This window comes from Prionailurus viverrinus, chromosome C1, assembly GCF_022837055.1.
Source record: "Prionailurus viverrinus isolate Anna chromosome C1, UM_Priviv_1.0, whole genome shotgun sequence".
Lineage (NCBI taxonomy): Eukaryota > Metazoa > Chordata > Mammalia > Carnivora > Felidae > Prionailurus > Prionailurus viverrinus.
This window is the reverse complement of record NC_062568.1, coordinates 165,627,490-165,653,186: the sequence shown is the minus strand read 5'-3', so window position 1 is coordinate 165,653,186 and position 25,697 is coordinate 165,627,490. Positions and strand designations below refer to the sequence as shown.

The 25,697-nt window shown below is 43.0% G+C and overlaps 1 protein-coding gene across 1 annotated transcript in view; it reads right to left on the bottom strand.

Moving 5' to 3' along the window:
• Positions 1–8,416: 8,416 nt before the first annotated feature.
• The window catches only part of LOC125173408 (cytochrome P450 2J2), a 30,801-nt gene continuing 13,520 nt past the window's right edge, over positions 8,417–25,697 (bottom strand). The window contains exons 3-9 of the mRNA XM_047872509.1: positions 24,230–24,379; positions 23,666–23,826; positions 20,961–21,137; positions 18,758–18,899; positions 15,857–16,044; positions 12,901–13,039; positions 8,417–8,855 (exon numbers count right to left, since the gene is read on the bottom strand). Of these exons, the coding sequence (XP_047728465.1) occupies positions 8,677–8,855; positions 12,901–13,039; positions 15,857–16,044; positions 18,758–18,899; positions 20,961–21,137; positions 23,666–23,826; positions 24,230–24,379 (1,136 nt within the window). The 3' untranslated portion in view covers positions 8,417–8,676. The remainder of the gene's footprint in view (positions 8,856–12,900; positions 13,040–15,856; positions 16,045–18,757; positions 18,900–20,960; positions 21,138–23,665; positions 23,827–24,229; positions 24,380–25,697) is intronic.

Sequence of the window (25,697 nt, the reverse complement as noted above, 5' to 3'; positions counted from 1 at the left end):
TTGCACATGGATCGGTATCTCTGAGAGAAATGCAGAAAAACACTTGAGAGAGACTTGTACGTACCAGGTGACTAAGGAAATACCCACACTGAAACAGGTAAGAAGAGCTGAGGCACACTTTCACCATAAACCCCACCCCCAGCAAAGCACCACACAATTGGGTGGAGCCCTGCCCCCACCCCCAACAAGCAGCTTCTCCCTAGGGAGTGAAAGGCTTGGACCATACATCTAGCATCCCAACTTTTATGGTTGCTACCTAAAGAACTAGCTTCTAACTAAGGCATCATCTCTGGGAGCTGATGAGGCCTGGGATGTGCTAGTGTCCTGGGACCTCAAACAACAAGGACATGGTTTTAAGTGGGCACGCAAACACTTCCCCGGGCTCTTCGCTTGGCTCAGTGCTGAGTGGCAGGCAATAAAGCTCAGTTCTCTGCTTCACCCTGGGACGGGTCTGACTGCACATCTAGCACTGTAACTTTTCCAGCTGCTGCCTAAGGGCTGGCCTAGTCATCAGCTTGCATGTAGAAGCTGATGGGGTAGGCAATCCCCAGTCCTCTGAAAGCATGATCAAACCGGTGGGTACTTCCTGTATTTACCCTCCTACCCCACCGCCCCTGGCTGACTCCAGTGAAGAAAACCTAGCCATCAGCTTCTCCTTGGAAGGAGTTGAACTCTACATCTGGTGCCCTCACTTTTCCAGCTGCTGCCTGAGGGTCTAACTTCTAACTTTCTTCTCTCTAGAAGCTGACAAGGCCCAGCCTTCAGTAGTCCCTTCGGGTGCACAGAGAAAACGACAGCTTTCAATGATCCTGTAGGCTCTTCTTAGGACTCCTCATCTCAGCTCGCTCCAGCAATAAAACCCAGCACCTCTCTGGAAGGTAGACTATACTACCACCCTGACTTTTCCAGTTGCCAACTGACAACCTGGCTTCTAACTTGCCTGTTTCTGGGAGCTGATTGCACAGGTAATGACTAATGTCTGGGATTTTTGAAAAGGTGTATGGATACTTACTTCCTGCAGCTCCTATACTCAGCAGTGCTGCAGCAGTAAAACCAAGTCCCCAGCTGCTCCCTAGAAACAGATGGACTTTAGACCTAACCTCCCTCCCCTCAGCCTTTTCAGCCACTACCTATGGGACTGGCTTCTGACCCAGCTAGGAGAGCTATGTGACTCAGCATTTATGAGGACCCTGGGACAACAGAAGACAAAGTAGCCATTTGAAAGAGTGTGTGGCCTAAATGAGGGAAGAGGAATTTGCCACAGTTCCTCTGCCCAGCTCTGTGATAAACTCTGGCTCCTAGCTTCTCCCTGAGGAGGGAAGGAATAGGACTACACATGTAGTGTTCCAACTTTTCCAGCTGCTGTGTGAGGAACTGGCTTTTACCTCACCTGTCTGGAGGCACTAACAGGACTTGGCATTCTCTGCTCTCCTGGGGGCCACCAAAAACAAGGATGACAGCTTGGACAAGCACAGAGGTTTGAGAGGCATCCACAATCTCTGGCCAGGCTGATTTGTGAGGCTCATCTATGTGAGGCCAGTCTGTGAAGACTTGGAGAGGTGGGTGTTTTATCTAATGTGCAGAAAGCAACATAGAGTGTCAAGGAAAATGAGGAAAGAGGAAAATCTGTTCTGGATAACAGAACAAGGTGAATCTCCAGAAACTGACCCTAATGTAATGGAGATTTGTGATTTACCTAACAGAAAATGAAAAATAATGATCATAACAATGTTCACCAAACTCAGGACGACAACGCATGAGCAGAGTTAGAATATAAACAAAGAGATAGAAAATATTAAAAAGTACCAAGCAGAAATCATAGAGTCAAAGAATACAATAACTGAACTGAAAACTTAAAAAATGAGCTTTACTAACAGAGTAGATTAAGCAGATGAAAAGATCAATGAAACTAAAAGGACGTTGGAAATCATTCAGTAAAATGGGCACAAAGAAAAAAGAATGAAAATGTGAAGATAGCTTAAGGGACTTAAGTATTACTCCTTATGGGAGTTGTGGAAGGAAGAAAGAGAAATGGGTGGAAAGCTTTACTCAAAGAAATAATACCGGAAAACTTTCCAAACCTGGGAGAAAAAAATAGAAAACCAGATCCATAAAGCCCAAAACATACCAAATAAGATGAAGGAGACTCACACCAAGACAAACTGTCAAAAGTTAAAGACAGAATTTTGAAACAGCAAAAGAAAAATGGCATATTACACACAAGGGAACCCCTTAAGACTATGGGCAGAGTTTTCAGCAAAATCTTGCAGTCTGAATATACAGAGTGGGACCATATATTCAGAAACCTGAAAGGAAAAAGAACAAAAACAAAAACTGCCTATCAGGAGTACTAATCCTGACATACATGTCCTTCAAAAATAAAACGGAGGTAAAGACTCTTAGATAAACAAAAGCTGAAGGAATTCATTATTACTAGACCTGCCTGACAAGAATTACTAAAGGGAGAGGGGGTGGCCTGGGTGGCTCAGTGGGTTAAGTGTCAGACTCTTGATTTCAGGTCAGGTCATGACCTAGTGAGGGTCAGGCTCAGGGTGGAGCATGCAGTTTGCTTTAGATTCTCTCTCCCCCTCACCCCCTGCCCCTCCTCCATCATGTGCTTGGGCTCACTCTCTCAAAAAAAAAAAAAAAATACTAAAGGGGGTTCTTCAGGTTGAATGAAAGAATGCTAAATAGCAACAACACAAGAACATAAGGAGGTATGAAACTCACTGGCCAAGGTAAATATAGACAAAAACAGAATACTGTGTTACTATTATAGTGGTGAGTAAATGATGAGAGTATTCACAGCAACTATAAATGATGTTGATGCATACACAATATAAATAGTTGATGACTGTGACATCATTAGTAATATAATGGGGGGAAGAGGAAAGGTAAAAGTGTAGAGATTTGTTTATACGTGAAGTTACCCACTTGAAATAGATTGTTATAACCATAGTTTATGTAAGCCCCACATTAACTACATAGAAAATACTTACAGAAGTTACACAAAAGAAAATGAGCAAAGAATAAAAGCCTATCAATAGAAAAAAAAACCAACATAAAGAAGGATAGCAGGAGAGAAGATGAAAAGAGCTACAAAACAAACAAATCAGTTAACAAACTGGTAATAAATTCTTCTGTATCAATATTTTAGGTAAAAATTGATTAAACTTTTCAATCAAAAGATACAGACGCTGAATGGATTAAAAATAAAAAAGCAAGACTATGTGCTATCCATAAGAAATAATAGGGCAGGCTAGAAAGTAAGGGGATATTAGAAATGGAAGACAGTCCTCTGACGTGGCAATAAGAAGAAATCAGGAGTATTTTTCAACCTTTGAAAAAGAAGGAAACATTGCCATTTGCGACAAGGGTGAACCTGGAGGACACAGTAAGTGAAGTAGGACAGACAGACAAAGAGAAATACTGCATGATCTCACTGAAATGTGAAATCTAAGAAGCCGAACTCATAAATGCACAGGGTAAAATTGTGGTTGCCAGGGGCTGGGGGGTGTGGGAAATGGGGAGATGTTCACTAAAGTGTGCAAAAAGGTTCAGTTATGTGGGGTGAAAAGTTCTGGAGATCTAATGTTCATCGTGGTGATGATAGTTAACACTACTGCATTTTGTACTTGACGTTTTCTAGGAGGATAGATCTTAACCACCATCACCCCACCCCCCCACACCCCCCCCCGCCACACACACACAAGGTTAACTATAAATAGGATGGATAAGTTATGTAGCTTGATTGTGGTGATTTTTTTCACAGTGCATACTTACATATAAAGACAAGTTGCACACCAAAAATATGTGCAAAAATATCTCACATTAAAGTCTTTTAAACTGAAATAAATATTAGTTACAATTTATTAATAATTTAAAGCTGTTAAAAATAACTCATCTTAAGTTTTTTTTGTTTCATAAATCCACTGTCTGGGCATCCTCAGGGAGTTTCTGTTGTTTGCTCTGGATCCTGTGTGTCGGCCATAGTTTCCTGTTTCTTTACGTGGTTTATAACTTGTTAAAAATTTGACATTTTAAATGATATAATGAGGAGACTCTGGAGATCAGAAACCACCCAGGTCTGTTATTATTACTGTTGTTATTTTTGTTGCTTGTTGTCTGGTGACTTTCTGGGGCTGATTCTGTAAAATTTCTGTTCCTCCTTAAGGGCAGCCGGTGGGCATTCTCCTCTGTTAACACTGACTTCAGCTACCCTGTGGACAGAAGTTTCCTTAAATGCCTTGAAGCCTCTCAGGGCTCTGCATAGGAGTCAGGTTACATCTGACACTCTAGCAGGTACTTTAAACTCTGTCTTAGCCTTCATTTCCTGCTTTCCTCCTGTGAGCCTCAGGCTTGGCCAGAGTGAGAGTTCTGGGCCTTGCCAGGTCCTTCCTGGCCACACACACGGTCCTTGCAAGTACCTGGCCATTTAGATTCCCAGAAATATGCCAGAACTGTTGGAAGCCCCATGGCCATCTCCTTCCTGGGTTTTCCCTTTTCATCCTCTCATTAGCACCATTGGGTATTGCCACCTGGGGTGACCACAGTGTGGTACAATTGTTACCGATTTTTGTTTTAAACGAATGCCTTATGGTGTGGTTCACACAGACTGAACTTTGAGTCAGGTCAAATAAAGATACGCCCTGAAAATGGGGTTTTTCAAGGAACTGCCAGACAGGTCAGGTAGTGACCGCTGTTTGGGCACGGTGCCTTCGGGCTGCTCCAGCCGCCCACCCTCCCCACCTCACCCCTACCCGGCTCCCTCCAGTGGTTGCTTGGCACTTGGCTGTCTCAGCTCCATAGTTGGGAGGCTGCTGCTTTTCAAGGAGACTGCAGAGCTGGGGAGAAGAGAGCAGGAATAGGGCAGGTTCACATGCCACAGCGCTTGCCATTCTGATTGAGACCCAGCTCTTTTATTTTTATTTTTTCTGCCTTAAACAAATGCTCAGATTGTTGCAAGACTTTGGTTACTTTTCAGGGTTCCAGAAATGCTGACTCTGACAACTTTTGCTACTTTGCTTGTTGCTTTTATAGAGGAATGGCTTTTGGAGGTCCTTGATTTGCCATTTTGGAAGTTCTTCTCCCCACAAATCAGGATTCTGGAAGTAGCAGGGACCTTAGTATGCAGTCTCTGACTGTGAACTTGAGGCACATAGAACTAAGAGGCTTCTTGCACAGCAGCAGGAAATGCTTGACACCCTGCACATTTAAAGCTTCTGTTCTGCCATAGTCACTTGGAGGCTCACCCCCAAGTGAGCCCATAGGTCCAACAAACATTTACCGAGCATCTCCTATATGCACCAAAACTCAGGCACAGGCACCCCCGAAAAGCTCAGGGTAACTGGGAGAGATTACACGGATATAGGACTTTAAAGCTTTGGAATAAAACTCTCAGAGAATGAAGGAGGAAGCAACCAACCGGCTGAGAGTCAAGAAAAATGTCATTGAAGAGCTGACATGTAGGGCTAGGTATGCCACGTGTGATGATAGACTTCTTATAGAAAAAAATAGCTTATATAAAGACGTGAAAATGACAGAGGACCTAACCTGTCTAGGGAATTGATAGGAGCTCACTAGTTTGGCAGAAATACTGAGAGACATGATTGACGAGGTGAGCAGCTTTCCGATCACAAAAATTATCCTACGCCCGCCCGGCCAAGGAGCAGGCCCCTACCCATGGCCATCCACAGTCCAACTCCAGACGATGCCACTCACTACAAGGGGAGGACAGCCAGTGGTAGCACCTGGGGTTTCACCATGCAGCAGCCCTGCGAAAGGGCCTATGCTGACCCTGGAGTCAGTAGGGGGAATATATTGTTCTATGACTCCAGTGAGGAAAAGATCAAATTGTCTAGAAAAAAAGGTGTAGAAATAACAAAAATGTTTTGTCTGAAATAACTATAATAGCATTGCAACCACAATTTATTATATGCCAAATACACCGTTACTTTAATATAATATATACGATATACACTATATATAATATATAAATTTATGTTTATTTAATATGTATTAAAGTAACATTTTATATATTATGTATATATAGAGACACACACACATATATTTGGTGTTCACAGTAACTACAAACATAAATCTATATGGTCCTCACAATTAAAATGCTGATGTGTCTGTCAGTTTAGGATAACTTATGCTGCATAACTAATAATCCCAAAGTCTTAGTGGCTCACAACAAAATAGGTTTGTCATATCTCGTGTCCATCTTGCATCAGCTAGGACTCTGCTCTCTGTCTTTGTCACCTGGATGTAGGCCACAGACCCTTATCTGGGACATTGCTGGTCTCATGGCAGAGAAAAAAGAAACATGTTGAACTTGTGGAACTTGTGCTCTCATTTTACTGAGCGAATGTCATGGCCATTCTTGGATGTATCAGGGTGATTATATAAAGAAGTCCCGTGGAAAGAGCACCACAAAGAAAGGCAACCCAGAGAGGGATAGTGGGTCTTTTGACCAGTCTCATAATTTACCACAGCAGGTGTTATTTAATTCTTTTTGCAGATTAGGATGTGAATTCAGGAAGATAAAGTAGCCTGTTTAATTCACAAGCAAAAGTGAATAAATGGTAAAACTTAGAACTGAATTCAGGCCTGGCCCCCAGTCACCTGACTCGCCATGCTACACTCCCCACCCCACCCACATCTTTTAATGTTGTTTTATATATAACAAGAGCCCTGTGATATCTTTGGACCTTTCATGTACTGGGGCTAAGAGAAGCCTCTCTTCTGACCCTGACTGTTGCAACAGGCATCATCAGCGATTCTGTGCCAGCCCCTGAAAGTGACCCGTTGCATTTGACCCTTTATTCTTGCTTAATTTCATTTCTTATCTGCTTCAAAAGCACAGGGAAAAGTTCTTAGCTTTTCAGAGCAGAACACATAGCTCACGGTGAATGCACAGAAACACAGTGTGAATCAGACAGTACAAAATACCCATCCAGGGACATCAGCCTGTTCTTGAGAACTAAGCCTGGGGAAGAGGGATAGGTGGCCCCATTCCAGAAAGCCACATGGGAAATGGAAGGAAACAGTGAGGTCAGAACAAACCTGTACTCCTCCACTGTGTTCCTAAAGGATTATAACAGAAGTTGGTATCAGGACTGAGAAACAGGTCATTAGAATGAGGTGACAAGGACAGAGGCGCAGCGGCAGAGATCTGATTTGGAGCGATTGGTCCAATCTAACATTAGCCCACAATTATTCTACCTTATTTCATCCATTAATTCACTATCTATTGAGCCCTATCATGTTCAGGGCACTGTTCTTAAACCAGACGGATACTGTTCCTGCCCTGTAGGAATGTATTCATTAACTACTGTCGTATAACAATACAGCTGAAAACATAGTGGCTTCAAACAACCGTTTAACTCACAAATCTAAGGTGAGCGGTTTAGGCTGAGTTCAGTTGGGCAACTGTTGTCTCAGCTGGGATCACTCATGCATCTACGTTCGTTCGGCTGCTGGATGTGCTCAGGTCCAGCTCACGTCGGAGGGTCTGAGCACAGCTCAGGTGGTTGGGTAGCTGGCAACCAGGGCAACATAACAGTAATGCCTGGGCTATGTGTTTCTCATCATCCATCAGGGTAACAGGAGCTAGATTCAGTGGTGGTAGCAAAGTTCCAAAAGAGCAGGCAGAAGCACACAGAGTCTCTACCTTAGGGGAAAAAAGATCTTCTATGTGGTTTAGTCCAGTTTCCCAGGTGGCTTTGTGTGTGTTTGCATCGGGGTTGGTGTCAAAACTCCACGGACCATGAGTGTTACTCGGCCTTCCATTTTATGGCCATTGTCTCCCTTCAGCAAATACGTACAGAAGGGTTGAGCAGGATCCTGGCATTTCTGGTTCCCTACTATAAACTACTGTACCAGGGCTCAGTTGAGTTTAGGCTGGTAATACTTACCATTCAAAAACTGACCCATCTACTTGCAAGAAAACTCACACCCACCACATAGTTAAATCCAATGTGAACAGCTTGAGAATAAATGCCTGATAGAGGAATTGAGGCAAAGAGTGACCCTCAAAGAAGATAATTTCACATTGTTTCCCAAACCTGTTCCCCAGGTTTAGTTGACAGTGGTCGCCCTCTGCTTGCTCCTGAGTTCAAGGTCAAGGTAGTGTTTCTTTAGGTAAACCTTACAAACTGCTGCTTCTTAGAAACCCGCCTATAAATAGGGGGTGACAGTTGCCCTGCTGACTTGCCAGAGGGCCATTCTGAGGCCGGAGCAAGATAATGCTTGCACAGTGCTACCACGAGTGAGCGCATTTGTGGCTAGCCTCTGGCTGCCTCAGGGTCCACATTCTAACTCTTACCAACCATTTGGCACCACTTTGACCTGAGCTACCTCCACAGGCCAGAAGCAAATCCGTGTCTAAGGAAGCTGGCAAGAAAGAGGCAGATTTCAGCTAGAACTTTTATGATAAGCTTTATGGTTTCCGAATCACTCAAAGTCCATTCTCCCTCTGGTTTTTGTAATAGTTCTTCCTTGAGAGCAGGAACCATTATCTGCTTTTCATCTCCTGGATGAAAAGGGTAAATCATTCACAACATAAAAGATCTGCTCAAGGCTCCATCAGAGGAGACAGCAAAGCTGGGATTTGCATGGAGCTTCCTGAATCCAATTCCTCCGATCGTCCCTCAGGGTCACTCCCTGACAACTTCAAGACCGAGGGACTGCACAGAGGCGGTGGCTGACTGGGGAGACTGTGATGCCCATTCTGAACTTCAGACTCAACTTCTCATTGTCGGGGGCCCTGAAGGTAAATTTTTGCACAAGGGAAGTGAGGAAGATAAACAGCTCAGACTTGGCCAACTGTTCTCCAAGGCACACCCGCTTTCCTGGAAGACAAAAGCATAAGAGAGGTCATCTTCCCATCTAGTGTGGGGCTGACATCTACTTCTTGCAAAACCTGAGTAGGAGAAGGGGCTGGAAGGCCCCACGGCTTTACGTATGGAGGCTCCTTTAATCTGATAGCCAGCCAGGCTGAGTATTAAGTCTGGACTCCAATGCTTTCAAGGGTCAAGCAGCTGATGCACAGGGCGAAGGTACAGGGTGAGGGACCAGAAGAGGAGGGAGGCCTGGGTTGACCTAGAAGGTGAATGTGTAGCCTGAAGACTTTTCAAAATCAGTCAGCAAACAACAACACTAGCAGATAACAAAACTGTTGAAAAGTAGAAGCCAGTGAATGTCAGAGCAGGTTTTCTAAAATGTAGGACATCTGTCCCCCATGTCGTGTTTTCCTTCTTAATGACTGGGGACCTCACGGCCATGGATGGCCCTTTGCATTGGAATTATCTCAGGTTCCCTCCTTGAATAGTCCTTCTTATACACAGTGGTCTTTCCCCCAGTGGGGTTTTTGCTTCTGACGTGGGGCCCTTGCTGGATCCCTTAGCTCACACTTGGCACCAACCTAGCCACATCCCAATCCCTGTTAGTGAGGAAGGACCTGGAAGCAGAAGAAGGGAGAGCCAATTCAACTCCTCCAATTCTAGCCCTGTGATTTGGGACTAATTAAGTAACCTCTTCAGTTATCAAGGGAAACTTCTGTGTGTGTGTGTGTGTGTGTGTGTGTGAGAGAGAGAGAGAGAGAGAGAGAGTGTGTGTGTGTTTAAGATGGGAACCTTATTTTATATATTGTGTGGGCTACATACTGAATCCAAATAGAGCAAAGAATTCAATAACTTACACATCAAAACAAAGTATTTTAACATATCACCTGAATAATAATAAATATTCTAGCTGCGAAAGAGCTTAGCATTAACTTCATCTGGTTAATTCTCAAAAATTGGAAGAATATGATTGAAAACACTTCTTAAGTGAAACATTTTGGGTGGCAGCATTATTAAGATAGCTTTCTGTATGTTACAGTTATTTATTTACTGTTATACTTTCCCTATCATGCCTTTTATTCTGAAACACTTTCAAAGTACAGAAAAGTTGCAAAAATAATACAAAGAGCTTGTTTCTCCCAAGTTATCTGAGCATACACTGTCTACATTACCTGTGAACTCTTTAGTATGTGTTTCCTACAAACAGGGACATTCTCCGACATAACTACAATATAACCACCAACTCAAGGAAACACCGATGCATCACCACCATTTCCTCCTGAGATCCCCAGTCAGGTTTTGCCAGTGGTCCCGATAGTGCCCTTTATTGTAAAAGGACCAGTTGAGTGTCAGCTGTTGCATTTGGCTGACATGCAAGTGATGCCTCAACTTCTATGACTGGCATTTTTTTTTTTTTTTACAAAGCTGTTTATTTTAATTGCAGGATAGATAACATACAGTGTTATATTAGTTTCAGGAGTACACCATAGTGCTCCAACAGTTCTATTCATTCCTCAGTGCTCCTCACAACAGGTGCACTCCTTAATCCCCATCACTTTTTCACCCATCCCCCACCCACCTCCCCTCTGGTAACCCTCAGTTTGTTCTCTATAGTTGAGTCTGTTTCTTGGTTTGTCTTTCTCTCTTCTTTTTTTTTTTTTTTTTTCCTTTGCTGGTTTGCTTTGTTTCTTAAATTCCACCTATGAGTGAAATATGGTATTTGTCTTTCTCTGACTTATTTCGCTTAGCATTACACTCTCTAGCTCCACCCATTCTCCTCCTTGGGATCTTATGGCTACCATGTAAACAAACTCAGGCTAGCTTGACAGAGAATGAGAGGTAACATGGAAAGCCCTGTGGTTGCAGCTGAGGTCCCAGATCAGCCTTTCAGCCAGCTGACCTCCCAAACACATAAACACACCCAGCTAAGACCACAACTCCCTAACTGAAGTGTAGATTTGTAAGCACTAATATTGTTTTAATAACTTATCATTTTAAGCCACTGCGTTCATGGACTGTTATGCGTACGTATGCTGACACCTGTGGAATGAACTCTGAATCAAAGTGAAAGGGACTTGAAGGGGGAAGAGAGTTATATTCTAGTTATGCTAAAGACAGCAGTAGATGAGAAGTATAAAACCTTAACTCGTAGGCCCTGTTCTGCCTCATTCCTTGGATAAGAAACCACTCTGTTATTCTTAGTTTCCTTATATGAAGAAAGGAAATACTGATCGCTTTCCTAGTTATTAATAACTGGGTGGCTGCAAAGATTAAATGAGATAATGTGCTTGCAAATGAAGTCTGTAATTAAGAGGGTGTGATAAAATTCTCAATAGCAAAGCACCAGTGCGGCAAAAATAATTTTAATCCAATCCTTGAAATAGACGGCTGGGACTTGGTAGTGAAATATAAAACTTGAAGTTACTGTAGACAGAAGACTGGAAGGCATTCCAATATCTCACAGCAGCTTTCCTATCAGGGAGGGATTTGTCCAATGTGAGCAAAGATGACTTGGAATCAGGTGAAGAAGACAAAGAAGCTCTAATCAGAAATCAGCCCAGAAAACAGGGCGGTGCTGCACCTTGGACTTCAGGTCTTATCACAAGGGTTCAAATTCCAGTTCCTCCCCTTCTGAGCCCTAGTGTCATCAACAGCAAAAGGATATTGGATCAGAAAAGCAATCTGTATTTATTTTTAAGTTAATGGTAAGCAGACTATCGTGCATTCCACAGTATGGGCTCCGTGTAGCATTTAGTTATATGTATATAACTAAATAACTGTATTATTATATATGTGTACATATATGTGTATGTTTAGGAGACAGTGCTAGGAAGAACACAGGCTTTAGTTTTTGATAAATCTGGTTAACACTGAGTTCTAGCTCTGCCACATGAATTTGATGACTTTAGATGTCATAGTTACCCTTCTAAACCTCAGTCTCTTTATCTTTGAAGTGGTTCTAGTAATGTGAATCCTGCAATGTTACACATTGCACAATTAGCACATGCTAATGAGAGCAGTTTTTTTTTTTCTTTTCCACTTCATTCATTGTCACATCCTCAGAGTTGATGCTTGACATGTAATAGGTGCCCAAGAAATCTTTATAGAATTCAGGAATCGGGGAATTACTTGAAAAAAAATCTAAGCAACATACCGTAACTCAATACCTGGAATATTCTAAGAATTTTTGTTATTCATTTTACAATGTTAAGAATTAAAACACCCTTTTGGAACTGGCTGGCTTAGAAACATGTGAGAGTTTTCACTACATCCTCTTTTGTACTTTACAAGCTTTGTACCATATAAATGTATTAGCCAGATTTTTAAAGGGTAATTAAAATTGTAAAAATCAAAAGCTCCTCTTAGGGTAGAATCCCACCTAGTTAGGACAGTGGCATCCAGAGTCATTCCTGATGGCCATAATGATAAACAAGTAGCCCCTTTCCTTGCCCCACCCCCATCCTATTTTTATAAATTGCCTCTAGCTCTATGTGAGTGGGTGGCTTTTAAAAAGAACTTGAGGGGCGCCTGGGTGGCGCAGTCGGTTAAGCGTCCGACTTCAGCCAGGTCACAATCTCGCGGTCCGTGAGTTGGAGCCCCGCGTCGGGCTCTGGGCTGATGGCTCAGAGCCTGGAGCCTGTTTCCGATTCTGTGTCTCCCTCTCTCTCTCTGCCCCTCCCCCGTTCATGCTCTGTCTCTCTCTGTCCCAAAAATAAATAAACGTTGAAAAAAAAATTTTTTTAAAAGAACTTGAGACATTTAAAACCTCTATAGAGATAGCAAATATCCAACCTTCTTTGTGAGCGAGAGATGGGGACTGAATCTCTGTCCCCAGTGCTCTGGGGAACAGAACAAAGTAAAGCTAAAACCTCCACCAGATGCAAGCAAGGGCTGAGGAAGTAAGGAATCCACAGGTGCGGAGAACAGCAGGAGGGGAGTCACGCTGAACAGGGCTGTCTGGAAACCTTCAAAAAGCCAAGCATGACGGGAAAAAGGGTAGGGAAGGGCCAAAAGAGGGACTGTGGATTCTCACACTCCTTTTGTCACAACTCACCTATTGAGAAAGGCAGAAAGTATTCCCTTTTCTTAAACTGTCCATTCTCCAGAAAATGCTCCGGATTGAACCTGTCGGGGGTGGCCCATTCTGTGGGGTCCCTGTGCAGTGCAGTCAGATTGGTAACGATCACGGTTCCCTAGAAAAGGCAGAAAACATTCAGGCGAGGCTTGACCCATGCAACACGTGTACTCAGAAGTGCAGCAGTCACCTGACTCCCACGCCAGGGCTTGACCACACAGCAGACTCCCTCACACTCCCCAACTCACTGTCTTCTGAGCCTGACCCCTACCCACCCCCACCCCCCCCAGCCACCCTGCTCTTTGCAATGGTATAGCTTAAAATGATGGGCTTGCAGGGAATTTTATCAGAGAAGTGTAGCTTCTACTGACTGCAGAATGGATCTTTCTACAGGGACATGTCTACACCAGAGAGAATAATGCAACAGCTAGCTAGTCAGTACCATACCCAAATCAACCCAGCCGCTCAGCGAAGTGATAACTCTGGCAGCTCTACCCAGGTAAAAGATACCCCATGCATCTCTCTTTTTCCCATTATCTTCCCTTTAGTGTCTGGTATACTCCACAGAAGGCTTAATAATAGGATCAGGTCCCCCAGTGAAGGGAACCACTATTCATCGAAGGACACAACGAGAAACCAGAAATCCTCTGTGTTGTCTCCCTTTCCCTCATTCTGCCTTCAATCCTTTAGTGAGGCGGCTCACTTTTACTTTAAATGTCTCTTGGTTCTGTCACTTCCATTCTGTGTCCACCCCCGCCTCTGATCCAGGCTACCAGCTGCCTCGCCTACAGTCTTGTAAGAGCTGCCCACCATGCCCGTGGCCTCTCTCGCCTTTCAATCTGCTCCACGCTCTAAAAGCAGAGTGAGCTTTGGACATGATAGAATGATGCCAACCCCCAGCCGCCCACCCATACCTTGAACACCCTTCACTGGCTTCCCATCACCCTTAGGGGAGAGACCCATCTCCTGACCCCTGTCTGGACCACTCTCCTTCTTCCTGCACTTGCACTCCAGACGCCCTCCTTCAGCTTCCCAAACATGCTATGTTCCCACTCATTTCCAGGCCTTTTTATAAGCTGTTCTCCTTGCCTGGATGCCCTTCCTCCCTACTTTGTCACTGAGCTAACTCTCCATCACTCGTTAATCCTCAGCTCACACACCACTTCCCTTTGGAAGCCCTCTCAGACCACTCGTGCCCCTCCTCCCCATTCCAGCTGGCCTGTATCTTTATGGAAACCAGCGGGTTCTCCCCTCTGGGCAGTTTCCGTGGTTTATAAGTATATACTTGCATGATTATTTTGTTCAGAGTTGTTTTCCCAGGTGGGAGCCTTTTAGATGCTTACTGGATATTTGTTAAGTTAGTAAATCACTGCTATTTTGAGCACTTTCTACACTAAACACTACATGCATGACCTCATTTTCTCTCCATCCATGAAGTAGTTTTAAATGGCATTTTACAGATAGATAAGTCTTAGCTCTGAGAGGTTAAGTGATATGCCCACAGTTACGCAGTGGGAAGAGGTAAAGCCATGATCTGTACAAGGTCTAGTTCATGTCAAAGGCATGGCTCCTGGCCTCTACAAGATATAGTCACTAAGATCTCTCAGTTCCCAGGATCTTTATTAAAGCTGATCTTTAAAGCCAGTGGTAGAATGAGTCTGTTGAGCTAAATGAATTGCTAGAAAAATGCAAACTGCACCTGTGAAATAATTTAGACTTAAGCCTTCACCCACGAGATGTCTATAAGAAAACAGTGAATGGAAACAGCTGTAGGAATAGGATAGGAATAGGTAAGCTCCCCTGGTTCTGCCTGTTGAGAGAAGTTTCCGGTAAGACACACACAGAGGGATCTAGACAAACTGGAATGGATCCACAGAAGCCGACCGACACCCTGAGAAAGCAAAGGAACTGTAAATGTGCAATGTGCAGAGACGACACCAGAGGGCAGAGGAGAGCTGTCTGCCTAGATCCTAAGACTGGTGGGCAGAGCGAGAACAGAATTTCCTTTGTGAGGACAGGAATTTAACAGGGGCCAACTGAGAACACTTGCAGGGAGACTCTTTTAAAGTCCAAGTAAGGCAACTCCTGTGGAGAGAACATGGTGTAGTACAAAAAAGATGAGCCTGGGAAACAAACCGATCTGGTTCTGGAACCCAACTCTTGTCTCTTTGTAGTTGAGAGATCTTATGCAAGCTTTATCACTCCTGAGCCTCGACTTTCCAATTTATAAAATGGGAATAATAGGTATTCTGAAGACTGATGAATACATTTTGAAAGAATCTATATAGTCCATGTTACATACTCATTGCTTGATAAGTATTGGTTCCTTTCTTTTTCTAATAATTCATATTGCATACACCTGGATTGGTTTCTTTTGTGAGGCAGTCCCATGACAGGTCTGTAAGTAAAAGCCGGAAAAAATACTCCAGCATTAATGTGATATTGACCCAGGTGGTCTCAAATGTCCCTTCCTATTTTAATGTCCTAGAACCCCAGGATTGTGAAGCAGAATTTTCCAAGTCTGGCAGGTTCTAGCGCTGTGAGAAGCTCCACAAAGGCAAAGAAAAGGGCTCCGTGGCAAAGTCTGAGAACTGCTGCTTGCTGTATCCCCACAAAGACGCATAATGCACATTACATAGTAAAACCAAACAAACAAATAAAAAAACCCACTGAGACATCCCACAGCAAAGAAAAGCCGGTCTCTGCCTAAACATATTTGACCTAGGAATCCCCTTTCCCCTCCCTAATACCTATTAACGTCTCATTGGATTAATGTTCCAAAGATCACACATGGAGAAAAAAACTAGTATCATCTCAGGTATAATATATCTCTTTCCCATTTAAGTGATTCCCTAAGGCAAGAGTATGAGTCACTTTCCAGTTCAGAGCTCTAAAAGATGGGTTTGAAGATCTGAGGCTGAGAGTCCCTGGTTACCTTGGGCAGGTAGTAGCCAGCTAGCGTGGTATCATCTATCACTTCCCTGGGCACATTCAGGGGGATGATGTTTCCCATTCGTTGCACCTCATGGATGAAGGCATTGGTGTAGGGCATGGACTCTCGAGCGGCTGTGCTTGGTATGTGCGACTGGCCAATCACCCTGTCGATCTCGGCTTGGACTTTTTCTGGAAAAGAAGGTTCTATTATTCTACTCTTCCACAACTTTCCTTAAGCCCGATTAAACTAAAGAATGGCATAACCAGGATCAAAATGGCTAAAACTATAGCAGGTTCTATAGACTGATTTCTCAGGAATTATATGAGTGGAAAGTGGGCCTGGGTTTTAGACAAATCTGGTTGCAAACTCTTGCTCTACAACATTACTACTGCAAGTTAAACTCTGTGAGGCTGTTTTCTCTTCTTACCAGTAAGGATAAATCTACCTTCCTCTTAAGGACGTCTTGAGATTTACACGAACTGGTTTAGGTGAGCACCCAACACATCAAAGACGCTTCTAATTGTGCCCCAATATAGCTGTTTTCCTTTTTTTTTTTCTACAATAAGAGATTTTTAGCTGGACGCCTGGTTACCCAACTACATACTACATTTCCCAGATTCCCTTGTAAGTGTGACCATGTGATTAAGTTCTGGTCAATAGAATAATGTAGAAGGAATGTCTGGTACTTGAAACATGTCCTTAAAGGAAGGGTGTTTCCTTCTTCCCTTCGCACTTGTGGAAAGGCAGCCCTCAAGGTGAGCCATCTTTAAGAGTATAAACAAGGCCATCATTCTAGATACAACAGAGCAACATGTTGGAAGAAGCTTAGAACCCAAAGTGCTCTGCTGAGTCAAGCTTAGATTGTTTAATTTTGACAGAAATAAGAATTTTTTAAATATATTTTATTTTTATTTTAGAGAGAGTGAGCGGGGGAGGGGGCAGAGGGAGAGAGAGAGAACCTTAACCTGGCTCTGTGCTAAGTGTGGAGCCCAACATGGGGTTTGATCCCATGACCCTGGGATCTTGACCTGCCTGAGCTGAGATCAAGAGTCAGACGCTCAACTGACTGAGCCACCCAGGCACCCCTAGAATTTTTTTTCCTGACCATTTAATGAGTTTTGAAAATTATGGTAAAATATATGTGACCTAAAATTTACCATGCTAACCACATCTAAGTGTATAGTTTAATAATGTTATGCATATTCACATTGTGCAACCAATCTCCAGAACTTTTTACCTTGAGAAACTGAAACTGTACATCCACTAAGCAATAACTTCTCATTTTCTCCTACCCTAACTCCTGGCAACCCCCATTCTACTTTCTGTTTCTATGAATTTGCCTACCGTAGAAACCTCATAGAAATGGAATTATACAGTATATGTCTTTTTGTGACTGTATTATTTAATTTAGCATAATGTCTTCAAGGTTCATCAGTGTTATAACACATGTCAGAAATGCCTTCCTGTTTAAGGATGAATAATATTGCAATGTATTCCGTATTTTATTCATCCTTTCTTCCATTGATAGACACTTGGGTTGTTTCTACCTTTTGGCTATTGTGAATAATGGTGCTGTGAAGATGGCTATAAACTATCATTTAAAATTTCTGTTTAATATTTATTTATTTTTGAGAAAGAGAGAGAGAGAGAGAGAAAGTAGGGGAGGGGCAGAGAGGGAGACACAGAATCTGAAGCAGGCTCCAGGCTCTGAGCTTGAACTCACGGACTGTGAGATCATGACCTGAGCTGAAGTTGGATGCTCAACTGACTGAGCCACCCAGGTGCCCCTATCATTTTAAGCTATTGTTATTTTGGGGACCCTATTACAGAAGCCAACTCTATATCCTAATGAGATAGCTTTTAAACTTTTTAGAAAATGTAATTCAGAGGTCCAAACATATTTTACATCATGAATCATAAAACATACTTTTATGTAAATATATGGAAAGAAATAAAGTTTGATGAACAATCTTATCCTTCGTACATGGGAAGTACTCTGATCTTTATTTTTAGTTTAGGAAAAAATGTTGGTCTTGATCCACTAAATTGATTTTATATCCCGTTAATAAACTGTTATCCAAAGTTTGAAAAACTGTATCCTAGCATCCCATCTCTCCAGCTCAAATTTGCTCTGGGTCCTGGAGAGAAAAAAAAAAAAAAAAAAAAAGATTATAACAGTCACTGCCTTTGAATGGATGACAGTCTTTGGGGAAGATATATGAATAATGTGCAATCGCATAGTAATGGAGGTGTGTTAGGTTATCTCTAGAGGAGGAAAATAATCCAGTAATAATAAAGTCATCTCTAGAGTAAGTAGTTTCCTATTAGAGTGGGAAAGCATCTTAGAGGAGGTTGTATTTGAGCAGATTCTTCAGGCACACACATGAGGGGGAAGAGCAAGCTTGATGGCAGAGGCATGAATAAGGACAGTGCAAAGAAAACAGCATGTAATTTAGTGAGGCCACCATGTATGGTGGGTGGAGCTAAGGCTGGACAGGCAGAAGAAGGAACATCAGAGAGCATGATATTCCAGACTCAGGAGTCTGAACATTATCCACAGGCCAATGGAAGACATGACTTAAAAGGCTAGAAGCTTGTAACAAGATACATTCATATAAGAATGTAAGTCTTTTCCCGAAACTCACCACAGTGTCCATTGACTTCACTGTTTTCACTCTAGATTCTGAGTTTCCTGAGGGCAGGGACTCTGTTACACTGGGATTATGTGAACCCATCACAGTCCTAACAGGAAAATTGAAGAATGTGCCCATTCTCAAGTCCACGTCACCTCAAGACTGTTTTTCCATTCTACCATCCTATCTTCTAGTCTCAACTTGGGGGCCGTATGCTCTAGGAGACACCATTCTGTCCTGCCCCAGGCACACTCACTGGCATGCTCACCTTGGATTTCTGGGTATAAGGCCAAATAAAGCAGACCCCAGCGCAGTGTTGTGGAAGTTGTCTCCGTTCCAGCAAAGAAGAGGTCCAGGGTGCTGTAGATGAGGTTTTCTTCGTGGAAACTTGAAGTAGCATTGCCCCTATTCTAGAAAGCACAAGGTTATAGGTTTATTCAGTGGGTTCTTGGTTGCTACAACACACAGGGGCTTCATCCTAGGGAGAGAATGTGGAAGAAAAGATTCCCAGGAGAAATATCTTTCCCTTTGGCCACCTCAAGAGGTAGAGACTTATTACAGCAATATCGTTAGCATCCTCTTGCCCCAAGTGCTGGAAACTTTTGCTGGCTTTGGTGGATGAAAATCAAGACACTTAATTTTTTTTTTTACATCTATAATTTGGGAGAATCTATTAGTACACTGGGAAGAGAAGCAGTTCAGTGGAAAGACAGACTAGGGTTCCAATATTAGCTACACCATTCACTCTCTGTATGACCTAGGGCAAGTCACTTAATCTCTCTGTGCTTCAGTTTCCTGTTTCAGAAAATAGCAATGAAATACACATGCCCCTTAAGATGACACTATAAATTACATGAGATGAAAAGAGCACATAACAAATACTCAACGTGTGTGTACTGATACCAGGAAGAATAATCTGAATTCCTCTTATGGAGAACAATGCTTGTATCTCCCTGTTAATGTCTTCCTTTCTAGGTGAAACCACTCTCATTCCATCAACCATTCCTCATGGAATTCCTTCATCTTTACCACTTTGCCCCGGAAGCTTCAATTTGCCAACAATCTGCTCAGTGTGTGGCTCCATACCTGCACAGCATTTAGCAAGTGACGTCTCCTCCTTTGTGGAGAAATCAATGCTTCTACTAATGTTATGCCAGTAAGGTGAGATAAAAGGGGAGACGGATAGAAATCTACCAGTCTGGTCAATCCCAAGAGGAGACACAACTAATCTGACGAGTCAACGATTATGACAGTGATACTGATGCATCGAGGTATATTGAACACGGGTGACTGGGCTAAAGGCTACACATCCAATTTGGCTTTTCCCTCCTTCTTTCCTATAATGTTGGAAAGTAGATGATAGGAAGATCAAAGAGGAAGGCAGAAGTCCCACTCAGGCCCTGAGGCTGAACTCTGGCATCCAACTCGGCTTTTCTTGTGTTCTGCACTGGGGGGTGAGGGAAGGGGCAGGCAACTGGGCCCAGATCCAAATAACAATGAAAGAGTTCTTTGAAGCTCAACTGTTAGCTTTCCTTTTGTGTATAGCTCCTTCAGATATGGGCAAAGAGCAGAGAATAGAAGATGAACAGGCAGTATTTGAGTATCCCCAAGGACTCAAGCCAAATATCATTTACCCCTATCCTTATTTCTACCTGCCTCATCAATCCTGAATTAATGCTGCTTCTACACTCTATGAAATACTGCTTCTATTTTGACTCCCCGTGGTAAGCTAAATAATGACCCACAGAGATGTCCATATCCTAGTCTCTGGAACCTGTGGGTGTTACCTTATATGCTAAAAGGGACTCTGTAGATACGATTAAGTTAAAAATTTTGATATGGCAGGAGGCCCCTGGATGGCTCAGTCGGTTGAGCATTCTACTTCAGCTCAGGTCATGATCTCATGGTTCATAAGCCTGAACCCCTCGTTGGGCTCTGTGCTGACAGCTCAGAGCCTAAAGCCTGCTTCAGATTCTGTGTCTTCCTCTCTCTCTCTGCCCCTCCCCTACTCACACTCTGTCCTTCTGTACTAAATAAACATTAAAAATTTAAAAAAAAAAAAAAAGAATTTTGATATGGGAAGATGATTCTGGATCATTCCAGTGGCTCCAAAGTAATTACAAAGGTCTTTATAAGAGAGAGGCAAGAGAAGGATGGCAGCAGAGAAGATGCTCCATGCTGGCTTTGAAGATGGAAAAAGGGGCCATGAACAAAGGCAGCCTCTAGAAGCTGGAGAAGTCAAGGAAACAGATTCTTTTCTAGGGCCTCCAGAAGGGACCAGCCTTGCCAGCACCTTGATTTTAGCCCAGTAACACTGATTTCAGACTTCTGACCTCCAGAACTATAAGAGAATAAACGTGCGTCGTTTGGAGCTCCCAGGTTTGTGGTAATTTGTTACGGCAGCAATAGGAAATGAGTATGCTCCCATTTGCTCTTTAAGAACAAACAGGAAACAACTCTGATTTCCTCACCTTTTCCATCTCCTTGAGGTAAGCGTCAATAAAATCTCTTGTTTGGTCAGGATTCCAGTCTCTCTTGTGGTTTTCAATCATCTGAGCGACGAACAATTTCAGTTTCTCCCAGTTGCTAAAGAGTGTTTGGTGGGGTCCAGGAAGAAATTTCATAATCCATGGAAATACATTGTAGAGCTAAGTGAGAAAAATGAAACACTCAGACAATTTGGTGCCAATTTTTCGCTTTTTGAGATAAAACAATGGATATTCTCTTTCCATCTCTCACTTACTGGCTCTTAAAACCTTGGGGTCGCCTTGACTCTTGTCTGTCACCCTCTAGCAAAGCACTTCAGCACTCCATCCAAAATGTGTCCAGTTTCAGACCACGGCTCACCACCCCAGCCACGTTCCCCCCTAGCAAACACCCAACATTTCTCACCTGGATGCTGTGCTAGGCTTCATCAGCCTCACTGATTCCATTCTTAACCCCCTCCAGGTCTGTTTTCCAGAGCTGCCAGGGGCATCACTTTATACCTTCATCAGATCATTTCACTCCTTGGCTCTCAATCCTCCAATGACTTGCCATGGCTTTCGGACAAAGCTCTACATCATGCTCCTAGCCCATAAGCTCTGCATGGGCCAGCCACCGCACACACCTGTCACCTCCTTTGCTATCACTTCCCGCCATCTTGCTCTCTCTCACTCTCTCCAGTGCAGCACCACTGGCCCCTGTGATGACATCAAGGATGTTCTTGTTTGGGTCTTTGCATTTGCTATTCCTTCCACCTAGAACACTCTTCCTCTGAAATCTGTATAACTCTGGCCCCTCGCTTCATTAGGGTGCTGTTCAAATGTCACCTCCTTGGAGTGGTCTTAGCCTGATGATCCTATAACCCCTGCCAGCCTCTCTCCGTTCCCGTATCCTGTTTTATTCTCCTTCATGGTAATTATCCCAAGTAAGTGTGTGTGTGTGTGTGTGTGTGTGTGTAAGATATAGATAGATGATAGATGCATGTCTTATGGATTTGTCTGCCCTGCTATGATGTAATCTCCATGTAGATAAGACATATTTTACTGAAATAAAGTATTTTTGAAAACATTTTCTCTAATAATATCTTCTGGTAGAAAGAAGCATGACATAATGGAAAATCACTCAGACTTAAACAGATACAGGTACAGGTCTATTAGCTCTGCTGCTTTCCAGCCATAATATTCTGTTGATAATAATGACGATGATGATAACAATGATGTAATCTGTTGCTCCTTAGTTTAACCAGCTGCCAGTGGGGGGCCAGGATTTTTCTGGTGACTGAGCGACATGAGATCCATACAGCACCTAGGACGGAGCCAGCGGATCACTATCTGGATTTGCTTACACACTCCCATACCTGCTTGCACACACCATGACGCTCCATTTCATCTTTCAAGGTTTTTTTGCAAGAATTAGCTATGGTAAAGTATGTATTGCTGTCCATCAAGATGCCTGGCCTATGTGAGGACTCCAAGAAATGCTTATTATTAGCCTTACCCTACTGCCCCTTCCAACCCTTTCAGGAATTACTTTTCCCTGGGGAAGATAAGCTGGGTACCCACTAAACTCTCATGACTTCCTAGGTTCTGCATTCATGGGGCTAAAGAACATGGGGTTATTGAATTAGGGACTCCTATGACTAGGAATGAGAAAAAGGAATTCAAAAATAACTTTGACAATAATAATAATAGCTCACATTCATTGCACCCTTTTAATTCGCATGGAATCATGCTAATGCTTTATCAGTTTTGATTCACTGGGTCCATAAAGCTCCAGGCAAAGATGTTTGTCAGGAATAAATAGAAACAAATCCACTTCTAGATACAAGAAATGTGACCTTAATAGTTGGGGCTGCTTTGGCCATAGAAGTGTCTTCCAAATCCAGAAAAGTGGCTGAGAGACCAAGAAGCTGAACAGAGTTTTTGACAGACTCACAGACCCTGAGGGACAAAATGGAGTACAGGGCCCACCAAGGAAGGGGTGAAGTTTGAATCCCAAAGGTCTGTACCCTATGGAATGAGAAGATTGATAATATCAAGTGCCGATGGGCATGTAAGTAGTGTAACTGCTTTTGAAACCTTTAGGCATCTTTTATGTCCCGGTATAAACTCAAGAGAAATGAATGGACGTGTCCACATGAACAACTGTACAAGAATGTTCATGGTAGCTTTATTCATAACATCCCCAAACTAGAAACAGCCCAACTGTTCATCAAGACAGGGACAGAGCAGCAAACAGTGGTGTATTCATACACTGAAATACTATTCAGGATTTAAAAAAGAAAAGAGCAATTAACACAGATGAATCCGCAATCTGCGGAGGGAGAAGCCAGGCACCAAAGAACACTTCTGGGGCAGGGGAGTGCCTGGGTGAGGGAGGGACGTGGAGGGGCGGGACTCAAAAGGCAATGGCAATATCATGCTTTTTAAAGAAAACAACATGGATGCATAGGTGTATATCATGTAACGTTTTGTACTTTACATGAATGTTAGAAATGTTCTTTGTATGTAGTAAATATCTGGTTATATTATCAGAAAACACTAAAGTCAACAGATTGACTTCCAGTAAGTTTGAGTGAAGTCAGTTTCAAAGGGTGATATTTTAGCTTAAACAAACCAAAAGGTCAGAACCCATCTGTTTTGAACATCAGCTCCAATATTCTAGCCCAAGATATTGCAAGAGAACCTCTTACCTGGCATCTCTTTGATGCCTCCTGAAAGGTGACGTCATCCAGCAACCTCAGCAGTTCCTGAAACTGTGCATCCTCATAGTCAAAGCGTTTCCCAAAGGTGATAGAGCAAATAACATTGGAAACTGCATTGTTCATCTTGAAGTGAGGGTTAAAAGGCTGTCCTGGAGGTGGAAGAAGAGACGGATCTTTCGGATTGGTTTGTTTCTATTTTCTACAGAGAGTCTCCTCTACAGGACATAGGACATAGGACATTTTAAGTATAGAATCACCTATGAAGCTCTAGCCACAGTCCCCTACTTAGGGTCTGACATATAGCAAATCGTCAATACTTGGGAAGGCAAGCTGATGACCAGGGTTTAAAACCGGTAATGTGTTTAATATTAATCTTCCTGCACTTAATCCTAGAGTTCTATGAAGGCAAGGTCATGGTTAGCTGTTCACTGCAATATGCTCAGTTCCTGGCACAATGCTGGGCACAGGTTAGGTACGTAAGGCACTTAATAAGCATCTGTTCAATGAATGAATGAGTCACAATCTCCTGCACCTGTCCTAGGAAACACTCACCATTCTCCTCTTTTATCGCTTGGATGAGGTTACGGGCCTCCTCCTGAATGCATTCCTCTAAGCTCTTCTTTCCTAGACCAAAGTTCTTGAGTGTTGCCAAGGTGAACCTTCTTTGCTCCTTCCAAGTCTGGCCATTGGACATGATCAATCCTGGAAGGAAAAATAAAAAAGCCAACATTATGGTTTTCTTATTCTATAATGTAAATATCTGGCAAATGGTATGGCAACATGCATTGGTGGGAAGGAAAAGGGCACTGAGGCACTTGAAAACTATCCAGAGATACAGTAGATATCTCTGGATATGCAGTAGATACAGTGGCTAGCATTACTGCATTGCATTGCTGGCACTACAGGGGCTTTGGTATTTTTACTGCATTATGTCACTGGTACTTACAGAAACACTATGAGGTAGGTATAATCATTACGTCGCCCTCCCATTTTGCTGATAGAAAACCTTGGCACAAAGGCTAACGTCAACTTTGTAAGGTTACAGTTAGTAAGCAGCTGAACAGACGTTCAAATTAGATTCCAAAGCCCATGCTTTTATTGCCAGTCACATAAGTATATTTAAGTATTAATTTTATGCTGCATACTAAGAATGCACCCATGGACAAGAAAAATCTATACCTGTAAGGAGGTAAGGCTTTCCAGGAGACTCTTATCTAAGCTAGAACTTGAAAGATGAAGGAATGACTCAAGAAAGCAAGGAAGACTATTCCAGGCAGAAATAGCACATGGAAAGGCAAAGAGCCAACCCCCCCCCCAAAAAAAAAAAACAAAAAACAAAAACAAAACCCCAGAAACAACTCAGTGTGTTCAATAGACCATCATCTGATTTCCAACACAGATAAGGCCACACTCCTTTGTTTTCTTCACCTCCAGAGTGTTCTGCAACCCCTTTTAGTGTCTGGCTTTGGCCTCCCCCATTTCCACGAGGCAGCCCTCTTTGTCAGCCTGGGGAAACTTTTCAATGTTATCTTGCTTGATCTTTCAGTAGCACGGAGCACTTCTTTCCTGAAGCCCTCCCTTCCAGCGTTGCTCAGGACAGCATGGCCTCCAGATTTTCTCCCTTCCCATACCTTATGCTGGTTCATCTTCTTTTATCAAATTTTGAAGTAATGGAGTACTTCAAGATAAGGTCTAACACCTCTTCTCTTCTCCCTCAATACTCCATTCCTGGAAAATCTCATCAACTCCTAAACTTTTAAATGGCATCTGTTGATCGTGACCACTTCTTTCTGCCCCTGAGCTCCAGACATACACAACTGTCTGCCTGACTTTGCTGACTTAAAAGCATTTCAAACTCAGCGTATCCATGATTGGCTTCGTGATGCTCTCCATACAATTCCCCACTCAAGCCACACTAAACACCTGCCCTCTTCCACATGAGGCAGACATTTGGGTGTCCACCTCAACACCTCACTCTCCTTTCCATCGTCCATGATTTAGGTCATCCTATCTTGTTGGA